At 40.7% G+C, this 24,974-nt stretch overlaps 2 protein-coding genes across 3 annotated transcripts; one reads left to right on the top strand and one right to left on the bottom strand.

The window, feature by feature from the left end:
• The first annotated feature begins 137 nt into the window (after positions 1-137).
• LOC145209098 (uncharacterized) lies at positions 138-13,339 on the top strand. The gene is made up of 12 exons (XM_080079343.1): positions 138-366; positions 1,542-1,839; positions 5,824-6,027; positions 6,444-6,537; positions 7,248-7,445; positions 7,816-7,868; positions 8,462-8,639; positions 8,835-8,985; positions 9,269-9,431; positions 9,734-9,834; positions 10,295-12,556; positions 12,719-13,339. Exons 1-12 carry the CDS (start codon positions 341-343, stop codon positions 12,867-12,869), a joined length of 3,879 nt encoding a protein of 1,292 aa, XP_079935469.1. The 5' UTR covers positions 138-340; the 3' UTR covers positions 12,870-13,339.
• Positions 13,340-13,769: 430 nt separating this feature from the next.
• Positions 13,770-22,931, bottom strand: LOC145209099 (beclin 1-associated autophagy-related key regulator-like). Of its 2 annotated transcripts, none has more exons than XM_080079344.1 (10): positions 22,546-22,931; positions 22,121-22,186; positions 21,999-22,056; positions 21,743-21,934; positions 21,475-21,611; positions 21,111-21,234; positions 20,228-20,523; positions 19,052-19,228; positions 18,216-18,380; positions 13,770-14,550 (listed from the first exon to the last, which is right to left on the bottom strand). In XM_080079344.1, exons 1-10 carry the CDS (start codon positions 22,761-22,763, stop codon positions 14,421-14,423), a joined length of 1,563 nt encoding a protein of 520 aa, XP_079935470.1. In that variant the 5' UTR covers positions 22,764-22,931; the 3' UTR covers positions 13,770-14,420. The 2 variants fall into 2 exon arrangements, with proteins under 2 accessions (XP_079935470.1, XP_079935471.1); XM_080079345.1 differs by having other exon boundaries at positions 21,999-22,041; positions 22,546-22,930.
• Positions 22,932-24,974: the final 2,043 nt, after the last annotated feature.

Genomic DNA, 24,974 nt, shown 5'->3' with positions numbered 1-24,974 from the left:
TGGGGAAACAGGAACCTCGTACACAAGAATACGTCAGGCAGTAAAAACCCGAGTGTATAACTGCTTGGATAAGGGTCGTATTTACTTACGTCTCGCCACTGTTCGCACTAAGCATTTGGTCAAATCGTGACGCCGTTAAATCTACTTTACGTTTCAGGCAATAGTTGTTGTGGCCGCTTAAGCTGATACATGGACCCGAACGGTTCCACTGCATGCGTTTTGCCTTGACGTTTGCATGCTGCCTCTGTTTTTATTCACAACAATAAGTTTGAATACCTGGAAAATGAAATGACCAAGGACTTGTCGTCATGATCACAAAGTTTGGATTTATAAAACAAGAATGAACCGAAAGCCCGGCATACCGTGGTAAGTATAAATATAAATGTTTATTGTGTTGCTAACTTGTTTATTGTGCAAAGCGATTTGTGTAAGTATACACGTATTGACAGAAGTTTGGTCTTATTAAATATAATATAACAAAATACCCATAAAGTCGCTCTTCCCAACAGTTGGGATTGTATGTTTTGTGGCATACGGGAGCAAATTGCTGCCCATGGTGCCTATAGAAGTAATGAGTGCTTGCGTCAAAAGCGATCATTGTGTCCTCGCAAAGGCATATTGTCGAGTGTCGACTTCAACCCTGGTCATGGACTGCATAGTTAACAAAGTACCAACTGACGAACTACGATTTTTGCCATACAAACCTTGTTTAATATTAGGACTTAAGTGATTTTAGTTGATTTTCCCTGTACGTCGTCTGTGCATAATTGATGTGTCGTCGCTGTAGTTTACAAAATTCAACTTGATGGTTTTTCGTCCTAGGCCCCGATGAGCGGTGTTTAATAATTTATGGCGTTCCCAAGTGCAAGCCCATACAAACTAGGCGTTTATTAGCTTTGTAGCCGAGCGAAACATCGACGAAAGTCGGCACTACACACGATGCACATGCCTAAAAGCCGTGAGAATTTACCTCTCAATGCGTCAGAATGTACCTAAAGCGATAGATTTATTGCATCCACTTGTCGCTCCATCTATATATGCGCATATACCTGTGACAATATTGATAAAAAACGCGAAAGAAGAGTGTGCGTGGGTATTAAAAACAACGGTTTCGAGTGTATAGTTTTGCCTTTCGCAGCGAAAACTATAGGATTCAGGCCGCAGCACGTAAGCGACAATTATTGAGGGTCAAGGGGCCGTGTCATGCCGTGTCCATTAGCGCCGGGAAACGTTGGATGTAGCATCCTCAGCAGATGTTTGATAAACTCGTTAAGCGCTGCTCTAATGGTGCATGACAAGAATAGGAGTAGGGATAACAGGTCACCGTATCTACAGGTGGCTATCGATGTCTTGACGGGTCTTGACGCTGTGTTTTAGATTTTCCAGACGTAGTGCTTTAAGATATATTTTAGAAATTTATATTGATGTTCGCCTATCAGTGTAATGTTTACTTGTTGCTTTACAGTCGCTCAACAATAGTCAGATGTAAATATATGTTTAAACGGTCTGAATGTTTCAGCAGGGCTGTTTCTTTGTTTTAGTCCGCAATCTGCAAAAGGGGTGTCCAACCCTGTAGAGAGCATCATCCCACCCAAACCGAACCGCAGGAAGCAGCAACAACAATATTCGCACATACCACAGCGGTGTGGCGGAGGATCTCGTACTCCAGCTTGCACGGACAAGATGCGACAACGCCGACCATTTTCCACCAACTACAGTGGGCTTCTCAAAAAGTCTCCACCACCCATGCCCCCAAGTCTGATAAAAGGATTAACCAACACTACTAGTGGCAACGACAACGGGGTGAACCGAAGGAAAGACCACCCAGGCCCTGGCAAGGTTTGTTTTGTTTTCATATCGCTTGGTGCTTTTGGATTATATGAGCTTGAGTCAACGAAACACTTGAAGCATAAAGGCAGGTGCAACAGTTGCAATCACCAACGGCTTTTGAGATTCGTAAACTACCTTAGGTCTTCAAAGCCCTTTTCGCTTGTACGCATCTTAAACCGCAAGTCTTATCCATCGATGTAGCAACATCGTAATTTAATTGTTTAAAATATTTTTACGGCTGTCGTGTCAAGAACCCATGCTGTTGAATGTAGCAACTCCATTAGGCGGCGTTCGGCGACATTCCAGATTTCCATTAAAACCTCGCTTATACCCAAAACATATTATTGGTAAAGAGGGTGCAAGTGAAAGCCCTCAGAATGTCAATGCGCTGTTACTTACCACGCGCACCTGTTCCACGTAGTCCCAGGACGTGACTCGCTATTGAGTTGTCCACAAACAAACACACTATCCATCGGAGCGTAAAATGAAGACTAAAGCCGCCTTGACCGCGGCGTTAGGGTTTTCACATTTGCGCAAGCCAATTGTCGCGTTAACTATTAAGTCTTGAACCGTCTTTGGGTGGGAAAAGGGTACCGGCCGTTGGATGACAAAACGCATTTGTTTTTCCTGTACCGACGGGTAATTTGTATCGTCTCAAAAGCTCGGCACCGTTGAAGGGTCGTCGCCAATCTGTTACATATGGCAGGAGGTCGATAGAAACATTGCGCCTTGGGACTGGGATTGATGTCGGTAACGTCTGCCGATCATTTGTGTGACTGGAACCAATAGGTCGATATGTATATTCGCTTGAAGTTGGTGTTTTGGACATATATGTTTGCAATGAACATTCTACATCCATACAATTGAACACATGTCGTACTTTTATTGAGCAACGAAAACTCGTTTCAGACATTGCAAAACTCAGAGCATATCAATCAAATTGTCAGGCATTTTAATATCAGTTACAAACGTTTGGAATCTGCTATATGTAAGATAGGCATTTTTTGGGGACACGCTTTGTTGCAAATTGCCTAATAGCTGTTAAGCGCTTAACAGCCACAACCTTAAACCCGAAACTTTGTGGTGGTTTTCGTTACTGAAAGCTCAATGACTGAGTTTCCTCAAGCACCCTGAACATGCAGCGGAAAGTTAATTTGTTTTGGGTTGGATTTCACCAACGCGTTTTACCTCAACCGCTGTATTGGCAAAATCCCTGGCATACTTAACACCGTAAAATCTTGCGTTTGTTGCAAATTGAAGTAGGCTCTTTGGCTTTTGTGCAACAGCAGTAGATTCAACTAGTATTTTAGGAATTTAAGTGATATATTAAAGATGGGACAAAATTCATAGGGCCTTAAAAAACCTGTAGGCTATTATTTCAACCTATCCGCGTAGTGCCAACTTTACCAACCTAATAACAAGGCTATAAATGGGACAAGCAAAGTACCAGTGGATGGCATTGTGATGATTACAAATGATTGTCGTATTATAAATAATGGACATTCTATTTGTCAATCACAGCGTTTATGTTTGTGCTTTATGACGACCAGTCGCTCTTAGCAGGATTATACCGTTGTTGTATACAGGACACTTTTCAACCGAGCATGTCTTCGCTATCGCCATATTGCACTCGAGATTTCGAGGCCAATAAGCCCTTGAACTTTTGACTGACGTTTAAAACTGGTGGCCTCAAGCACCTGGGTGGCAAAAAATCTTTGGGAGCGATCGGCAAATTGCTGAAAAGCAGTTTTCTTGTCGTTTTTCTGTGGAACTGGCGAGCGTTCGTTGTCTGTGAGTGAATTGTTTTGCCCTATCCACGGTGCTGCGCCCGAAGAAAGGCCTTCTCGCATCGCTGTGTCATAAAAATTTTATTTCCGGTATTAAAGTTTTATCAGCTCCCGCGGCCCATGTGGCCCTCGAGGCTGTGAAAAAAAACGTTTTGTCCCGGCATTGAATTGTTTGCAGAAAGAAGGGCTGTTTTGAAATGCGGCAACTGGCTAATGTCAACTGTGTGAATTGTTTATAGGGATAGCGGCATTGTTCCTTCACATTTGTGACATAGAAGGGCATTAGACTGTGAACTTCACTGTGTCAAATGTAATTCCTACCAGGTTGTTTATAAACGCTGGAATGCGTCAATCAAGAATCTTTTTGTCATCCCCTGTATCATAAATAGATTCCGAAAACAATTGTAAGTGATCACTTTTGGTTTATTAATTGCAAAACAAATTGGAAACGTCAAGAAATGAAACAAATTCTTGGTAAAATCGACAATTGGTATTTGGTCAACATTAAAATATGTTTTTCATCATTTCAAACTTCAGGATTGTATATTTCCCCAAACCGATTAATAGTAATCCCAAAAAATATTATTTTTGTAATGAGGTAAAGTCCAGCCCATAACCGTTTCTTCACAAATCTTATCAAGCAACACAATGCAATCGTGTATTGTCGGGTCGTAAATTGCACGAGCACAGAAACAATTTGTCTTCGTTACAGTCGTAAAATCACTCGGAAGGAACAAACCAATCTAGATTCGCGTCGTTCGTTTGAAAGATGCTTTTTATTGGCCTTGCCAGAGTCCGGAATTAAAACGAACTCCCGCCCAGCAGTTGTAGCTGGTGCAACAATCGATCTTGGCAAACGCCAATATTCTGTGCCATATGTCTGCGCCAGCCGCTTTGCCGTGTAAGTGAAATTAGCGAGTGCCAATTGGGGCGCGGGACTTGATTAAGAGCGCTATCCCTCATTTTAGCTGCTGATCGTGATTTGTTCATTGGAAGGCCAATAACAAATACTAGGACCGCTATCGAATATTTTCTGACAATGTGAAAGCTTTCTTATGCAATGAAGTCTAAACCTTTTAAGGTAAACTATGTTGAAACAAGATTGGCATTGGGACAAAAAAAAAACTCAACAAAGGACAAACTTTGGCGTTGGTTTAGTCAACATATTTGAAAGTTTGTTTTTGGACGATATGCATTTTAAATCGCCTTGAAGTAGATAACAAGACACATTTAATAACGTTGAATATGTTTTTTATTCATTATCGCAACACCACAACATGTGGAGTACAAAGAGAATTTCGTTTTGTCTGGTTTGTCTGGCTACAAACTCGATTTAACCCAATGTGCTTTTTAAATAAGTTCATGGTGTGGACCAGCGCCATAGCACTAATAAGTTGAAACGCATACACTTGTCCTGGGGTTTCCTTTGTTCCGTAAACTATAGTAACCTTTGGGTAATTTCGTCCTTTTGTTTCTCCGTAAGTTACTTTTCTCCCTTGCGACTGCTTATGTCGCAGCAACCCGATGTTCGCGATTTGCTTGTCATTTGGGGTCAGCAAAGCAAAAGCCGGCGGCTTAATTGGTGATAATTTGCATGTGCTAATGAGGGCAAATGTACGGTGCAACGGGTGCGCGAACAGTAATGAGCTGGGTGGCCTATAGTAATCTGATTCCCGGGTCGACCGACGTCAAACTTTGCCGAACTAAGCTGAAAAAGCAACACAGTTTCTGTTCTATAATTGATATGCTTTGTTCGCCAAAGTGAAAAATGCCGTGCGGACAATCTTGGCCGATACGCGTTGGCGGAATTTAAGTGTCTCGGCCCTTTAAGAAGCCGACAAGCCCGAGATCGACAAATCGTAGAAAGACCAAAAACCGTTGTATTTGACATAAATTTGTTTTTGATTCGTCTCATATTGCAAAAAACGAACCAATCTATCCGTTTCCTCGTTAGCCTCTCCCCTTTTCTAATGCAAATGAAATAGTGAACGGAAAGAAATGGGTCCTCAGGAAAAACTTTTTTTAATAACTTAAAAAAAAACCTTTTTTTTAATGTATTTTTAATAACTTAGTAATGTTGCCATAAACATCTAGATTTTCATTATAATCGAGGGTATGTGTCACGCGGTATGATTTACCTAAATTTCCAACAACACAATAAATGCAAAACTAAACCAGTTTTATTTTTGCCTTTCCAAAATATTAGGTAAAGATTGTGTTGCGAATGGGCGGTGGTGAAAATGAAAATGGTCAAAACTCACCGACAGACGACTTTTTGCGGATGGAAAGCAACAAAAAGCACGTGAGTGTTTTCACACCTCCCGATCCTGCCACTGGAGGGCGCTCCGACAATCCAGCTGCTCCGAAGGTTTACGCTTTTGATTCGGTTTTCACGCATGAAACAACTCAGGTGAATACAATTTTGTTTGTGATTTTGGCGCAACGTATTTATCCGTTACACAAATGGTTTTAAAAGTTTTAACTTAATACTTGCGGCGAATCATTTGAGATGAACATAAATTCATAACTGGGATCAGCCCTGAAGCGTCTGTACAGACCAGCGATCACGACATACTCGTATATAAATCAAATTGCGGCAAATCATTGCTTAACTATCGGGATAAAACAAACCAATCACTGGGATAAATCAAATCAATCATAAAAAGGTTAAGAATCACGGCTTCATTATTTTGCGACACAGCATAAACTCTATTGCGACGCATTTTCTGCGTTTCGCCGAGTGCAATTTCGCGCTCTTTGGTCAAACACATATGCAATCCTATGTAAACAATGGCAAAATAAATGACCGTGATTTTTTTCTTTTAGAGTGAGATTTGTTCAGCAAGCCTTGTTGACGTCATCCAAGCTGTTCTCAACGGTGCAGATGGAACGGTTTTCTGCTACGGCCAAGCTTATCTGGGTATGAATTAAATGTAAAGTAACACAACAAACAGGAAAACCGGTTCCCAAAACATTTCGTCCGTAAACGAAACATATCCATTTGGGCCCCTGTTTTTCGATTTTAAACGCGCAACGAGCCTCACCCATTTGTGCTTCCTGGTGACAACATGGCGACATGGTCGTAACCGTTGCGACGAAAAATAGGTATTGCTCAAGAACACTCACACACATCTCTTTTGTATTTATATCTGCTTTTGGTATACCATTTGTTTGGCTGTATTCATGTGGACCAACAACTAAGTTACATAGATTGATTTGGTTCAAATCTTTTGAAACTACATTTAAAACTACAATTTTGAAACCAAAATACTGAACACGAAAATAAAAACTAGTCTCAGGAAAGACCCAGACAACAAACACAATAAACAATAATAGACCATTGGTCTTGAACAAGGCGTTTAAGGCCTGTTTGACAGTTGGTCAGGTCCAGCAACTAGCTACTTAGCTAGTTAAATGTATTCAAAAAAATACTGACACAGAATGTGAAGTCAGGCCCGAATCAAGCCCGTTTTTTAGGAAACCTAAGGCCGAACCCGGCCCGACTTACAACTCTGATGTAGTCCATATTTAAACTAAACTGTTAAAAAGAACTATTATAAGTATTATTGTATTTTACGTGCCTTAAAGTTGTTAATTTAAAAAATAAAATTCATCACCATAAACGTGCAGGCAAGACATACGTTCTAGCCGGCAGCGACAATTTGGGTCAAGAGATGGGAGTGATCCCTTGCGCCATCAGCTGGTTGTTTCGTTGCATCGGAGAATTACAGGAACAACAGGGAAGCAGATTCACTGTGAGCGTATCAGCCATCGAAGTTTACGGCACATCGGAGAAGTTAAGAGACCTGCTCACGGGTTATTGTGAGGGTAAGTCAGTTGATTAGTTACACCATTTGTAGTTTAAACATGCAGTCCCGCAAACGTTTTTTGTACTTTAGGTATTAGAGCATATATATATGTATACATATATATGTCTTCGTTTCAAAATAAGTTGCAACTATGAACATACTTTACAAATCAGTTAAGTTATTTCTAGCCTACGCCTTGCTATATGGTGGTGAATGCTAGGTGACCGGCTGGTTCGGTGTGGCGCCTTCAATGGGCCTGGCGTACTATGCCTTTAACCATCAAATATGCTGGTGTATAAATTAATGCTCAAAGCCTCCGTTTCATTGTTACATTTGAATACAATTGGAAGTCGTTTGTAAAATAATGGTTTTGTTCCTGTTTTTCACAGATCCTCCACCATCAGCTTTGACAATTACAGAAGATCCACTCGTGGGAACCCAGGTGAGCATCAGGTTTCGGATACGTTTATGTGAGAAATGATATGCAGATGCCATAGAATAAGACTAAGCATGAATTGTTCATATTGACACACTATAGAGGCCAGGCTAGCTTACTTCGTTGCTACAATATGTTTAGGCCTAAATGATAAATTTGCCACATAACGGATATTCAGTGCACCATAGCATATAGGGCAGTGGTCGGCAACCGCCGGTCCGCGGCGCGGTACCGGTCCGCGAGGAGTTCGTTACCGGGCCGTATAATTTTTTCAGGTAAAATGCGACAAAACATTTTGCCTATGTATCCCGGGGAAGATAAACTAATTTAAGCGTTTTCATTGCTAAATATTTGTAGTTTTTTAAAGACCGGTCCGCGATAAAATTTCACTTTCAAAACCGGTCCGCAGTGCAAAAAAGGTTGCCGACCCCTGATATAGGGTATGTTATTTTCCTCGATTTTGCAACACGTTTTCTGTCTCCGGAATGTCTCATCATAACAGCTTTCAAAAGAAAAAATATACAAGGAATAAAGCCTGTACTCCATTAGGATACTACTGTTTCTGTGTATCAGAAAAATTTTTTTGGTTTTCACTAAAGATTGAGAACAGATGTGAGATACAAGCTAGCACTTCAGAGCGAGCAGGTTTTCTTCTCGATGCAGCTCTCGCATCTCGCAGCTGTTCCGGTTCGAGAAACACCCCGGAAGCGCGACGTCACTCTCACGTGATCTTCTCACTCAACCTTCTGCAACATCGAACGGACAAAAACGGAGAAGGTTCAGGGATATTTTTATTAAATATACGACTAATAACCAAGTGGTGAATTAATGGAGATTTCTTTTGAATGATTGTTTAAAAAAATGATAAATTTGCAAAACGTTTTTTCTGTAAAATTACTTATTAAAGATCGATTTCAAACTCTTGTTACGAGTCTATAGAACCAACAAACAAAGAATTTTTGTATTTTCTAGGTTCATCCGTGCGAAGTCGACTCCACTTTATCGATTTGGGAAGTTGTGACAAGAATCTCATCAAGACGCCAGGATCACTCGCATTGTCCTACTCCTCCTTGGGTCACGTGATCATGGCAATTGTCAATAACTCGAAACACGTCCCTTTTCGGTACGTTGAACCCGCTTGGAGTTAGTATCCAAACTAACTGTAGGTAACGAAAGAAAATTGACAATTAAAAGTCCGAACCAAATAAGCAATGTTTGATAGAATTTACCACCGCGGCATTTTTACGTGACAGAAACAGTTGAGATTTTATATATATATATTTTTATCTACCGGTTACAAGCTCATAGATGTCCACAGGACCACATCTCAAGATATTCAGCAAATTAATGTTTGCATTGAACCTAATTTATACTGCAACTTTCACGAACATGTTGCATCAACACAGACAAAGCAAACTGACATGTGTGTTGCGTGACACCCTGGGAAACATCAACTGCCGTGCAGTGATGCTCGCTCACGTGTCACGTGACAAAAAGCATTACGCGGACACGGTCGCAACCATCCAGCTTGCATCAAGAATACACCGCGTGCTGAAAAAGAAGAATAAGGTACGCAGAAATGCATTTTTGATTAAATACGAGCCCCGAAAGCCTTTTGTTTTTGTGCTGCACTAATATGTAACAACATATTTAGTGATTGCGTTGTGGTAAAAAAGTTAACCTAAAGCGTTTCCAAACTGTTAAAAAGGTTGCCGACCCCTGCATTAGATGATTCGGTATAGTGTATTCTAACGTACACAAAGCTACAACTCCAATCACCAGTAAAAGCATATGGAAAAACAATGTTTTGCGTTTTGCAATTAGCTTACTGCAGCTGTTGCATTGTTTACATCTCGCCCTCCTAATTACAGGTGCCCAACGGAGCGTCAGCCATCGGCGTCGGTTCACGAATCCATCATCCAAAGCACCTGCGTCATCGAACACGTGACGATGACAGCGTGATCGGTTCAAGGTAAAGTTGTTTTATTGCCCGTTGTAAAAGCGGAATGTCTTTTGCAGGGTTATCGCATTTTATTGAACATTTTATGGCGCAAGCGTACCAGTAATCTTTGGCGTGACAACCAGTATAATACAAACAAATACGTGGTTTTGCGATTGTGGTGTTAACAGGACCGCCGAATCAAAAAATATTAGTACCTGATTTATTTAAACAGCTGGGACTTTTCGTAATTGCATTTTTTGATTTCGTAATTCGTAATTGCACTATTTGCCGCATTATATAGGCAACTAAATTCCCGGGTTAGTGTCAAACCCATTTGCCTCTCTGACATTACTGTAATTGTCTCTTGAATAATATTTTCACCCCAAGTTAATTCCTTTGACTTAACTTTCTATTTTTTTACTTAAACCCACCGTTATCACGAAACCCAAGTTTAAAGCACAAACTTAACAAAGAAAGCATTTAAATGCAGTTCGGGAATGGAATGTACATCTGGAAGTGAGCTTTCCTGTGACACTGTTGTTTATGTCAACCGGAATGGAGTACCTATGAGTGACCGGGAGCTGACTGATAACGAGGGGCCGCCTGAATCTGTTCCAGTCATGAAACTGACCAATGGCGGTGCGAGACATCAACATGTATCTTTGAACAGTCCAACAGCGGGCGAAGTGTTAAGATACAACGTACCCGAAGCCAGAGTGAAACCTATTCCACGCGTATCGCAAGATAAACCAAATACCCCAACAAACCCTGTACGTTCTGGATTGTCGAGGATACCGTCGCCTAACAGCGCCAAGCAGCCACAGTTACCTTCAAAAAATGTTAATTCTCGTGTAAACGGGGTTGTGGCCACAAGAGGTGGTTCCCCTAAACCACAGAAGCCTCCGCGTTCTGCAAAGAATTCGTCAGGTCAAACCGAACGCGTTAACGACGTAAAAGCGCAACATGTATCCTTTTGCGTTGAGGAAGCCCCCAAGGCACGACGCGCGCTGTTCGGCAATGATACAAACATGTCCCTTTTGCAGTCGCGCAACGACAATGGCAATTTTCATCATGTAAATCAAAGTGGCCGCGCCGGGTCAGGTGAGGGCAAAGGAGGGCCAGTTTACGATCATGCGTCATATTTAGACTCTGTTTTTCACTGTGATGGAAGAGACGCATCGCACAGGCCCGCGAAATTCTCCAAACCGAGCAACGGTAACAGAGAAATCGCTCATAATCGCAATCACCTCGAAGCGAGTGAGAATTATCCCACTGCAGTTGACCACAGACAGGAGCCTGACGGATGCGATCATGAGGCTGAGGTGAGAAAATCAATCAAACCTCACGTGTACGAGAATGTGGCGTCTATTTTCGGTGGCAAAACCGAAGTACGCCCAGATAGCATGCTTGTCAACGTGGATGACTGTGATTGGCGCGCTCCGAACGATGATGTCACTGACGAGGGCGGCGCGGAGGGCGAAGCGGTGGACATTAATTTTTATTGCTTGACCTTGACGTCGCTGAACCCTCTTGTTCCCGTGTCACGGCGAAAGTTCGCGCAGGAGGTGAAGCGCAGTAAACAGCAGAAGGGGTCACTTGAACAGCAGCGCGCATTGGCGAGACAGAAACTTCGAGAAAACTTCGACAGTGGCAGGGAGATGGATTTTGCCGAGGACGAGTCTACCAGACGTGCTTTGCAACAATTACTAGAGGCCGAGAAGACCTTGGAAGAACTTGTATTAGATAGTAAGCCCAGCGAGATCATTGAAGCTCCCAAGCCCCAAAATAACAACAATGTATGCTGGGATTGGAAATTGGGAAGTGGTGACAAATTGACAAGCGACGAAATAGAAGATTGTGATAAAGATGAAGAACTTGCAGAAAGCGATAATTTACCTCAAATGCCGAAACTCGAGTGCGACTATTATTCACGCAAAGACTCGGTATCATCAGGGGGCGTGGAGAGTCCGCAAAGCCTTGCTGAGGTGACAGCTGCCCAGTTTAGTAACCAAATTGAGCCTTCACATCGCCAAGTTTGCCTTTACGCAACCAACAGTTTGGAAATGAACTACGTGAGCACACAGAGCAGAAGCGAGAGTCCAGCACGAAGTCGTGGATCACCATCGCCAAGCAGGAAGCTGGTTGTGAAGGACAGCGATTTACGGCGAAGAACAAGTCGTCCGATTATCATCACGAAGTCAACCTCAAAGGAAGGCGCCCAGCTGACGCTTGTGAAGAAAGACAAGGGCAGCCGACCGACCCTTGAGTTGCAGATAACACGCGAGGAGGTACAGAACGAAGTGGACCTAAGCACCAGCAAGATTAAAAAGCCACGACAAATAAACCGTGGGCGAAAAAACGGCATTTCAGCAGATCCCAATTCGCACGGCTCTGAAACCAAGGATAAAACCGGTGAAGAGACTCCCAAGCGATCGAAGTGGTCGGGTTTGCGAAGATTTGGCAGCAAGAGAAGCGAATCAAAGCCCCGGCGCAGTTCTGCAGAAGGAACGAGTAGTCCAAGCAGATCCAGTATCGTTTCAAAGCTGTTGACACCGAAAGTAAAACGAGCAAGCAGCGCGAGGCAGACTACCAAGAATGGCAACTCTAAATCGAGTTCTTCGGAACCAAGTCCTCGTCGCCAGCCAGATGTCGTTTTGGTTAGCAATTCCCCAGTTCATAGTGCAAGCGTTGAGGATCAAAAGGACGTGAAACCTGATATGTCTAATGGAATAAACGGACACGACAAAACAGGGTGAGTTGTTTGCCAACAAATCTTAATATTAAAAAAATATTTAAAACGCAAGTAGTTGGACGAGTATGTTAAAGCTTCGCATTCTTTGACTCTACTTTCATCTTCTTTCCAGAAACGCTTAAACAAACATACCTAAAAGTTTCATGATTTTAATATTAATAGGTTGGTCGAAAATGGTAATCACCATCAAAAAGAAACTTCGTTAAGCACGCCAGCCTCCTCTAAACTTCTTCGGAAGAAAAGTTCCATGAAGACTTCGAGTCCCTCTGTTTCACGCTTTGGCTTTTCCAGAAAATCAAAAGCAAAGACGTAACATTCATTGAACTAATACCATAATATTGCAGTAGGAAATGACTAAATTACTATTGTTCAGCTTCAGAAACAGCCAAAATGCGATTACTGCCAGCAATGCTGTTTTAATTTTTTTGTTTTTAATTTTGTCCTTTTTTATGCGACATTTTTTATCATCCTTTTTCACTTTAAGTTGTTTTAACCATTGAGCAGTCGGAGCCATTTTGCGCAGTTCGTGCAATCGCCCTTGTTAAGTCGGAGCCATTTTTTCTTGCTTCTATCACTATTGACCAATGCTGATATTTTATTGCTTTGCTGCCGTGCTTGCAAACCTATCAATTTGTGTGCAGCCTTTTCTTTGCCCAATGCAGTTCCTGGTGTCATTTGCATTCTTTCTATTTTTTCCCACCCACATGTGTATTGCAACATCGCCTGGTGAAGACAACTGATGCTGTTGGCCATCAGTGTGTAATAAACCAATTAGTTTGTCTACTATTCGTGCAAAATGCAGTCTTCAGTTGGAAGCTTTGTCGACAACATAAACTAGCTTTACAGAACTGGGTCAATGAAAGTTCTCTTCAAAAAATTTAAAAAAAAGTGGATGATATTTTTGTAAAAAAATGGTGTAGCACCACTTTCATTGTCCAGAGTTTCTCAATCAGTAGGCCATAGAGCTGTATGTAAATAGGCTTACAGAGCCAGGTAAAAATATTACATAACAACCAGCTATGTGCAGAATGGTTTAACTATGCACATGTAGCACAACTTGCAAAAATGCCAGAAGCTTGCAATATAAGTGACATTGTAAGTCGTACGGTATTTTGCTCAACTTCGAGAAGTCCACGTAAGAAAAACGTTTGAAAACACTGTCAGATAGAAACGCTAACTATATTTAGGACTGCAACACAGGATCAGCAATAGGTGAAGAGAAGTGGTTTGTATTTGCAAGACACATGACAAACAGCAAGGTACGTACTGGGCAATCTATTCACAAGTGCAGGCGCTTGAAACATGTTGGAATAGACGTTGTGCACCGTAATAAGTACGCACAGTGCTGGAAGAAAATCCACTGTCATTTAATGTAAACGCATAAGTGATAACTACAAGTAGAAAAATGTTGGCGCTAAGACCGTTTTGAGGTTACAGATCTATGTGTATTTTTCAATCAGGTTTTAATTTAACCCTTAACGTGATGCTGCAATTTAGGAACACATGGCTATTTTTTATTAAGGATTTTGGTGGGTTAAAAAATTACGTTGCACTTTGTTTCATTACATTTACTAATAAACAAGATGTTCTAGTTTTAGATAAGAAAGGAACAACAAAACGCATCTTAATGAAACGCTTAGACATTTTATTGTCACTCTTATAGGTACAAATCACGGCAAAAATGCTTGGTTTTCGCGTAAACTCTAGAATTCAAAGGCAAAATTTTACAATGCTGTTTAAAGTATACAGGCAATCCGAAAACCACAGCGTCCTTTGGAAAACTATTGGCACTTGTTCGAGAACGACGTTTGTCATGCTACTTTAACCCTGTGGTATGTAAAGATAAAAACAGTAAAATATCGGGTTATTCGTTGGGACCCCACCAACCCTTCACCCATCCAAGAGCACTAGTGACGAGTCCCGAGGGTGGTTGCGCCATGCTGGATTGTGTGTTGATTGACGTGTAGGGCAGCATTGGAGCGGTGCCTTGTGATCTAGATAGAAGGAAAATTATGTAAGTACTTGGAAATGGTTTCATAGAAAAATGGTTTCGACAATTTTCATTTCAACTGGAATTGTATTTGGGCCTTATATTTGGGAGTCAAACCTAGCTGTCTAGTGAATACACTGTTGCTGCCAGGCATAACGTATTAACAGAATTTTTAGCTCTTCCGGCAGTTTTTTATTGTAATATGCCAACGTTTCGATGTCCCATACGAAACACCTTCATCAGGGTAATGACATACAATGCAAACACAAGTTATTATAAAGCGAAAAGGGCGGCGAAACACACACAAAAAAGGCGATAGAAATAACGCAGTGCGCACCAATGGTCGTGTGATAACACCTGGCTCAATGGTGCAAAAGTGACCGATAAGTTATCGGCATTAGAACGTCCGTTTTAACGTTCATCGTGTTGGTGTGAGAATGTATGTTCCACGACTCCAGGAAACCTCGCTTGTGAAAATCGGTTTCTCTAGCTAACACCTGGGCAGCAGAGAAGTTTATGGTGTGACCGAGGGTAGTAGCATGTTGTGCTAATGCCGATTTTTTAGCATCTTTCTTGGCTACATCCCTCTCGTGTTCTTTACGGCGCGTATTCAGAGATCTTCCCGTCTCGCCAATGTAAATCTCCTTGCACTGTTGACATGGGATCGCGTACACCACACCCCTTGCTGCGTTTGTATCAATGGGATCTTTGGGGTGCGACAGCATCTGACGTAGGGTGTTGACTGGTTTAATCCCTACTGAGACCCCAAAGTCGATTAACATGCGACGTATTACGTCTGTTAACCTAGGAATGTATGGCAAGGTAACAAATGTACGCTCTTTGGACTGAACCTTTTTCCGAGCACCCGTGGTTTTTCGGTCACGGAGGATCCAGTTCGGGTAGCCATTTCACAGTCCCAAGAGGTATTTCTCAGATTAACGGCTATTCTTTCGGATCATGACTTGCGTCGTTTTGAGAGGTACGTCACTTCGGGTGATGAATTCCTTCGGCGTCAGCTATTAAACAACAACGAACGACATCTCAATTCGATTGCGCCAAGGATGAAGGAAGATGTAAATGCAACCGGAAAAAGGAATTGGGTCATCAACCTGTCGCATTATCAGCCGAATGATGTGGAACTAAAGGTTTTACAACTTGGAACGAACTTCGCAACGGCACCAAGAGCAGTTCCTGAGGGGAGTATGTTAGCATGTGTGGAGAAGGGAATTTATTCGCTGCCGATGCACGTCAAGACATTGATACAGAGCAAGCTTGTTAACTGCATGAAGAGTCACAAGAGCATTCCCTGCAACCTTACAGCAGCCGATCAGCGTGCAATAAAAAGTCTCAAAGCTAATGAAGACATCACCATTCTACCGGCAGACAAGGGTAACAGTACTGTTATTCTAGACCGCAAGGAGTATGATGACAAGATTTATAAGCTTTTGCGCGATTCTGATACCTACAGGAACTTGCCACGTGACCCGACCAGAAAAACGGAGCAAGTTCTCAACAAATTTGTTTCTATCTTACATAAAGAACGGAAATGCATTTCGGATGCAATGTTTCATCAGTTGCACAGCACCGATGGTTCTGCCCCACGACTGTACGGACTGCCAAAAGTCCATAAAACAGATGTACCCCTTAGGCCAATCGTGTCTTTTGTTGGAAGCCCGACTTACAACCTTGCGAAATACCTGGCTCGACTATTGGCGCCCTTGGTGGGTAACACGGAATACACGGTAAAGAATTCTGAGGAGTTTGTTAAAGCAGTCACAACGCAACGGCCACTGGATGAAGACGAAACGTTGGTTTCGTTTGACGTAGTCTCGTTGTTTACCAACATACCAATTGACCTGGCACTGGGAATCGCTAAGTCAAGACTGCTGGAGGACTACAGCCTTAAGGATAGAACCAAGTGGTCATGCGAGGACATTCATCTTGGACTAGAGATTTGTTTGCAGCAGACTTACTGCACATTTAGAGGCCAGTTTTACAAACAAGTGTATGGCACGGCCATGGGCTCTCCAGTGTCGGTGGTGGTTGCCAATATGGTCATGGAGTCGGTGGAACAACGCGCTCTCCAAACGTTTACCACACCACCACGATTCTGGCAAAGATATGTGGATGACACGTTCTGCATCATCAATATTAGCCAGGTTACAGCGTTTCTAGATCACTTAAACAACGTGCAACAAGGGATCGCATTTACCATGGAATTGCAAACTAACAACCGGCTTCCCTTTCTGGATGTGGAGGTATTACAGGCAACAGACGGGAGACTTTCCACGCAAGTGTACCACAAACCAACGAGCACCAGGCGCTATTTGCATTTCACGTCTCACCATCCTCTACACCACAAGAGAGCTGTGGTGAAATCGCTGACAGATCAGGCCCGAAGGTTGACCACAGAACCCGGAATGCTCCAAACCGAATTACGAAGGGTACACCAGGCCCTGCGGTTAAATGGCTACCCGAACTGGATCCTCCGTGACCGAAAAACCACGGGTGCTCGGAAAAAGGTTCAGTCCAAAGAGCGTACATTTGTTACCTTGCCATACATTCCTAGGTTAACAGACGTAATACGTCGCATGTTAATCGACTTTGGGGTCTCAGTAGGGATTAAACCAGTCAACACCCTACGTCAGATGCTGTCGCACCCCAAAGATCCCATTGATACAAACGCAGCAAGGGGTGTGGTGTACGCGATCCCATGTCAACAGTGCAAGGAGATTTACATTGGCGAGACGGGAAGATCTCTGAATACGCGCCGTAAAGAACACGAGAGGGATGTAGCCAAGAAAGATGCTAAAAAATCGGCATTAGCACAACATGCTACTACCCTCGGTCACACCATAAACTTCTCTGCTGCCCAGGTGTTAGCTAGAGAAACCGATTTTCACAAGCGAGGTTTCCTGGAGTCGTGGAACATACATTCTCACACCAACACGATGAACGTTAAAACGGACGTTCTAATGCCGATAACTTATCGGTCACTTTTGCACCATTGAGCCAGGTGTTATCACACGACCATTGGTGCGCACTGCGTTATTTCTATCGCCTTTTTTGTGTGTGTTTCGCCGCCCTTTTCGCTTTATAATAACTTGTGTTTGCATTGTATGTCATTACCCTGATGAAGGTGTTTCGTATGGGACATCGAAACGTTGGCATATTACAATAAAAAACTGCCGGAAGAGCTAAAAATTCTGTTAACTAGCTGTCTAGTTTTACTCAGTAGTCTGTATAAAATTAAAACTCAATGCATTTTTGGGTTACACGTCAAGGATTTAACAATACATCAGGCAGCGAGTTTTGACAGGGAATACATTGGCACAAGACAAGTGTAAACTGTAGACTAAACATCTTTATAGGACAGACAAACCACACTATTTAAACATTTTAAAGGACCGCAACTTCTTTGCTCATATGTCCCCTTTATTGCTTAAATTTAATTTCTTTGTTGTTTGGGTTCTATGTACGATAAATTGATTTCTATGTGTTTATCAACAAACTAATCCCGCAAAAACTGTAACAAACCTGTTGGATGTATTATCCTGAAAATAGTTTAGACCAAATTATGCAAATCATTTGTAAACATTGCGAGGTTAGACATTCTGTTCCAAATTGTGCTGTTGGGTAGTAAAACTTCAAAAGTAAGTCGTTACTTACTTGCTTTCGCTGGTCGGTACCGTCTCCCAGTCTTCATCGAGCGACAGTTGCCAATCCAATGTGACATCGTTGTCATTGTCAAGCTCGTCGTCCGAGATGTCAGTAAGTACGAGCGTCTCCTCCAGATAGAGAATAAGATCGTGCGCGGGAGTACATGGAAAAGGTCTGAAGAGAAAACAAAATATATGCTTGTGTTTTATGCCTTGTATGCCGCGGTCATGGGTAAAACTTAAGCCGTGGCGATTATATTGCACTTTGTGAATTTGTGCTGGTTTCCTTATCGTGTACCGAGGTTTCAACGCTACACTAAGAATTAGTGCTATGGGGTCGCTACGGTTGCGTAATATATAACTTCACATGAACAAAACAAAATTAGACATGCTTTAAGGTAAGTTTGCAATGTTCAGCTCCTGCGCAACAATTTATCTGAATAAATTGAACAGTGCAGTAACGCATAATAGTACTACTTACATACACGTTTATCGGCACAAACTAGCCTTCATTGGCGTTAGGCAGTGCTTCTCAAGCTTCTGTCCGGCGACCCAGATATTACGCGTAAACTAAGCGCCGAGCTGTGGCGATCTACCATTATTAAAAACCTGAAGTGTTTTAATGTCACAGAAACACAAGTCAAGTGACAACTGCTTGCTGCAAGAACTTGTAACTATAGAAACATCAAAAGCACAAGAACTTGTATCTAGAAACATCAAATCAATATACATAATGTACGGTACTTAGTTGTAGAAAGGCTTTGTTAAACTAATGGTATCGACAAGCCACATTTAAGTCGCGAAACTTTAAGTCAAGAGTTGAGAATCACTAGCTCAATGACATACCTAAGTCCATCTTTCTGAAGTTTTACGGTTAGAACTTGAAGATTTCGTAATGTGTGCAGCGGGTGCAGAGTGAAACCATCAACACCCTGGTTTAGACATAATGTCAGTATGTTGCTGTTAAGAAGCTTCACTGTGTTGGAAAAGACGAGTGGAGAAATCGTGGGACTACAGAATGTCCTGCAATTGAAATTGTGCAGTTTATTAATAAACTACTGCCAGTTATTTTACATACGCAAGCTTTTCTTTTTTACACACTGCAGGTACACCTCATTTTATTTAGCTAGTTAAAGCACAGTTTATTTTTAGCTGATTGACGGTCCTCTTCGTGGTAGTGATATGACGTTACGAGCACATTTGAACATTTTTTGGGGGTCGCAGAAATTTCGTGGCAATATCTTTACCGTAACCTTTTACATTCGTACATATATTGCAGGTTGCACCAGTATCTATTTTGTTTGACATTGTAGTATGGACAAATTCATTTTTTGATTTTGCTTTATCTTCAGTATTTCAGGTCCCAAACAAATTCGTACATTATCCAGAATCACAGACGTTGTTGCAGTCGCTCTTATCATCAAAAGTTTGATCTTCAAGTAAGCTCATTTTGGGGCCATGTCGCTAATGTGCCTAACCTTCATTTTTATTTATCATTTGTTATTGATTTTTTACAACCCTATTCGATGCCGCTTTTGTTTCCATGCATGCCAAGTCTTTCTCTACTAATGTCGCTTTGTGAAACGGTTTTAACGGTTGTCGTTTAGATTTCGCAGAGGGTGTTGTGAAGTTACTGGTTGTGTAACTGAAATTTGCTGATCTAGGCTATTTATTTAAGGAAGGTTGACTACTTACTACTTACTAAAATGCAGTTCAAGTTCCCGTTTTTTGTGTGGTCGTTGGCAGGTGATGGCTAGATGGTTTTGACTGGTTTTGGTCGTCTTTTCTCGTTTATTGTAATGAAAATAGAAATTGGCTCAATTTAAGCACCATGACCTAATCATACTACACAGGTATGATTAGTGCGTACCCCGCTAGTGCATTATATTGTGGGAGAAAGGGCTACGTTTTGAGTGATGAGGCCTGAACCTATTGCAACTGTCTTCGCCTTTTCCTAAAGGTCGCATTCGAAATCACCAGATCAGCTTTAAATACAGCTAACATTACAAACTTTTATCTTACTTGAAGTGCAATCGATGCGGCAGATGCACATGCAGCAGTTTTCTCATCACATGTACCATCTGCGCGGCGTGAGATAAGGCAGCGCTAACTGCCATGGCTGAGTTTTGAGCTCGATGCTGGACAATGAAACTTTCGGATGTGGATGAAATCAAGCTACCAGGGGAGTTCGGCGGATCAGACGCTGTTTGCTTGTAGTTATTTTCCAACCAGGTAAGATAGGGTGCGTAATTGCCGTCAGATGGTGCACTCGCTTCGTCGGCTCCAACAGATATCTGGACGATGTCGCTAATTCCGGCCTGCAATTTATATGGCGAGTTATGTATTTTGCATGTATAGTTGGTGTTAAAACGATCCTGATAATGCGGGTGTTCTCAACCTGTGGTACGCGTACCACTAGTGGAAGGTTTTTCAGGTGGTACACGAGAAGCTTCCGTTTTTTTCCACAACAGCCTGGTTTCACAACTTTATATCTTGTTTACAGTAAACAAAAATCTCATTCAATTCAGTTGTGGTGCTTTAGTGTTACTTATTTTAGTAGGCCAATATTATTATTCTGAATAAAATATGATTCAATCAAATTAGTTGTGCTGAAAGAAGTGGTACACATGGCAGATCGTAAATAGGTTGGGAACCCCTGTGTTAATGCAAATGTCTTGATAAAATTTACAGTCACCACCTTGGCAGTTACCCAATTTGAAAACACATACAGTTTAATTTGAAACAAATTGACACATACTGTCAATTACATGGTGGATGTGAATCTACCACAGCGGCTAACCATAAAATATAGAATGTTTTGCCTAATGTGTTTTAGTAGATTTGTGTATAGTTTAATTTTGTAGCTTTATTTTTTCTGAAGATAGTGTCTGAGTTGAAATAAAACCTGTTGGTCCACCCATCTTCCATGTACAAAAGACATCCTCCGTGCCTCTTCAAGCTCCTCCTGCAGAAGAGTACGATCCTTGTCCGAAACAAAATCACTCTCATCCTCATCCTTTCCATCCACACTGAGCAAAATTGTTTGCATTTTTTAATTACAAAAGTGCTAGTGATTATGTTATAATTGCATTGTATTTAACTAGAGGATAGATTTCATGCCTAAGATTTGCTGCACATATAAAACTTAGCTAATACTTGGTTTGTTTTTTAAATAAGCCTCTTTCTTAATTTCCGTTTGATAAAAGAAATATGTGCTTCCTTTTTAGAAAATATTTACCACAATAAATAAAAATCAAATGAATACAAACCTGGTTATTGTTTCAACTCTTTTTAATTCTTTAATAGGGAAAATATATTCAACAAGCATTGAAATATATTCCACTCTTTTCCTGTTTAATGTGATTGTCAGTGGCTCAATCTTTGACAGTGTTAAAGTGATGTTCATCTGCACACAAATTTTAATAGTTGTAACAAATTGTATGTATATATATGTATAAAACAATGTTTTTTAATAGTTATTAATGTTACTTGTACATCAATTCTAACATAACACTAATAGACAAAACATAAATTTACCTGCTTGTTTTCAATATACTCTTTCATTTTTGATTTTTTTCCTTGTATTCGCGAGTGCCTTTTCTGGTAAACAGACAGAGACTTTTTGCTTTCCATTAACACATGTTGCTGATGTTCACTTTCCAATTTCCTTGCTACCAAGAGTTTTTTCAGTCGCTCCACGTTAGCCTTGCACTGATTAATAGAGCTTATCTATCAAAGGAACAACATGGCCATTAAAAAAGCACTTTTGTTAAGTCTGTCTATAAATACTTACAAGTTGGGCTTTTTCAGTAATAGATGCAATATCCTCTTCCAATCTGTCAAATACAAAACTAATATTTATGTTAAATTTTGCATAGAAGCAAGTATTGTTGCATTACAAAATATCTTTGGTACCTCAGTTTTTCTTTGACATGTGATTTGACGATGAATTGTGTTTGCTGCAAGTTCTCTTGAACCGACCTTTAAAACAAGGTAAAATGTACAGGTCACTAAATTTTTAATACATTCAGGTAAATTGGAAAATAACACACTGTTTAGGTAAGAATATATCGGGCCAGAAGGCCCCTTTTGGTAGGTGTACCCCAAACTAAAAAACGCAAACAACAATAGTCATTAATGTTTCACAAAAAATGTTGAAAAGTCAAAAAGATATCATACATTTCAGTTTTTAAAAGCTATTATGCTCTGTAACAGCTTCTTGAGTTTGTTCAATGTATATCAATACATATAGAGGTCACAAAGTTTTGCCAAAATAAAAGAACTTTTTTCAATACATTGTTCATGAAGCTTTGCACACAGAGATTTGAAGGCTTTCTTACCTTAAAAGGAACATAGGACGTGCAAGCCGACTTTGAGATTTCCTAACCTTGCCCTCACACAGAATCAAAAAACTTTTAGATTCATCTTTTTCCAAACATTTTGAGCATGCAAGTGACTTCCCAACCTTGTCACAAACCGGGCAGCGGTCATATACAAAACTAATTTTTACATCTTGAAAGTCTTTGTTTGGGGCTTGGTCATTGCTATCTCCTTCCATTGACACAAAACGAAAAGGTTTTTATGTTTACTCCCACAATGCAGAACATCAGGAGGAATGTTTGCTTTCAAGCTTTGGTCTGGAATGGATTAAAATTATACAAATCCAAGCAGCCAGATCTACTTTCAGCTATATTTTTTTCTGTACAAGAAAAATTTAAACAAATAGTTATCTACCGACGTTGTACACGGGTCATGCAAAACAACAAAGCTTCTTTTTCGGCCTTTTAACAACCAGCAAAAACAGTTTCAAAAGTTTGTTACTTTGTTTACGTTCAGTGTTCAGTCAACTTACAGCTGTGGCATAGTTGGCCACTAGTGTCGCTAAAAACAAAGCAAAAGTTTTAAATTATTATAAACTGTGAAAAAGGGCAGGAACTTGGCCGAATGGTCTGGCGCGCCTGACCCATATACATACATAAAAAACCTTGATCGGGATTCGTCCCCGGGAATGTCCTGGGTTCGAACCCCGTGAAAAAAATAAAAAAATAAACTGTGAAAAAGGTATGAATGCTATCATAAACACAAATCGTGAATTTAAACCTTTTGGCAACCATATGTGTAATAATCATTAAGGCTCACATTACAAGAAAAATACTTGATTTAACTGAAGTTAAACAAATTGATATTCTGCGACACGCGACAAGCTCAATATGTCGCGCCATGTTTCTTACCTATTTTGTCATGCAAGTAAAACATTGGAAATATTTTGTCCAATCTTGGATTTCACCGGGTAGCTTTGATTTACAAGCCACCAGACACCCAAGTAGCGACGTGGAAAAGTATCGCCAAGGGTAATATATTAATTGCTTCCTGTTGTTCAGTGTTGAAATGTGATGTTGCCAATCGGGATTTTGTTGAAAACATGTGACTTTACAAACCGACCTAATTTCTCAATATATTACAAAAAGCAACAAACATAGTTCCTCTCACAAAAATGACAGCAAAAGGTTGCCTGGGGTTTATTTTTTGATAAAAGGCTATTGTGGAGTATCGTGTATTGAAGTTATACATAAGCGCGTATAATATCATACGAGTGACTGTGATTGCATGATAGTTTTGTTTCGTCATCGTCACCTTTTCAGTACTGACCTAAATTGCCAGTTGTCGCTGTTTAACACCTTATGCACGGTTGAACAGTTTCGTCATTATCACCTTTGCCACTATATATTGATATGTGTTGTTACTCTCACTCTTAATAATCTCAAAAAAACTCTCTTAACTCAATAAACTAAGTTTAAGGTTAAAACGCCGTCTTCGTTGTCGGACTAAGCTCAGACAAGCAGTAGCTCAGATAGGCAAGGACTTAGACTCTAAGGGTGGAATTCACCAAGCAAGATTAATTTAATCTGGATTAGGCTCTAATCTAGGATTAATTGATCCAGGATTAAGCACCTGGATTACTTGGTATTCACCAACCAGGATTAAACCGAGACTAGTTAATCGGTACTTTAATCCCGATTAAATCCCTAATCCCCGATTATGCTGAGTCATAGTTATGGCCGCATGGGTTTTAGGCAATTTTAAACGATGTTTTGACTTATATGAAGGTGTAAAACTGTGTGTTTTGGGATTTTAAACACTTCTAGGCGTTTTTGTGTATACACCTAGAAGTCATTTATTGTGTATTGAATGGTTGGTACTTTTGCATTAGACACAGGGTATTGTAATACTGTTTTTTGTTAGCAATATAATCGTTTATAGTTGAAAAAGCACACAACTATAGTTGTTGTTTTGTTGTTGCACAGACAAGGTCATCTTCAATTGAGCTCAATACAACTTTAATTAAATTGTAATTAAGTCGCATTTTTTTTACCTTACCGTTTGTGCGACTTACATTTTTGTGGCATACCGATATTATTCTACACTCATGCCTTTTGATTTATTTCGCATTCCAAGTTCTTTTGAATATAGGCTTTACAAGTCAACATACGCTCTGTCTTCTTTATTGACAAACAGTTGCACTATGTTGTGTTATTGGACATAACAAATGTGGGGTGTATAATCGAGGGCAGCTTACATCACTTTTTTAATACCTCAACATGCGGCTCACAATCGAGCATTTTCTTTGCAAAATCAAAATCAGCTATAAAATTCAACATCATTAAGTTTTTCAATAGAGTTAAATCTGTCTCTGGTTTCTTTTTAACATTGTTGTGGTTTCTGTGACATCATTATCTACCCTTTTTATCGCCCCTATTACATCCATTTT

This window comes from Phallusia mammillata, chromosome 1 (genome assembly GCF_965637545.1).
Source record: "Phallusia mammillata chromosome 1, kaPhaMamm4.hap1.1, whole genome shotgun sequence".
NCBI lineage: Eukaryota > Metazoa > Chordata > Ascidiacea > Phlebobranchia > Ascidiidae > Phallusia > Phallusia mammillata.
Note: the sequence above shows the minus strand (reverse complement) of the source record. Positions and strands in the feature narration are given on the sequence as shown.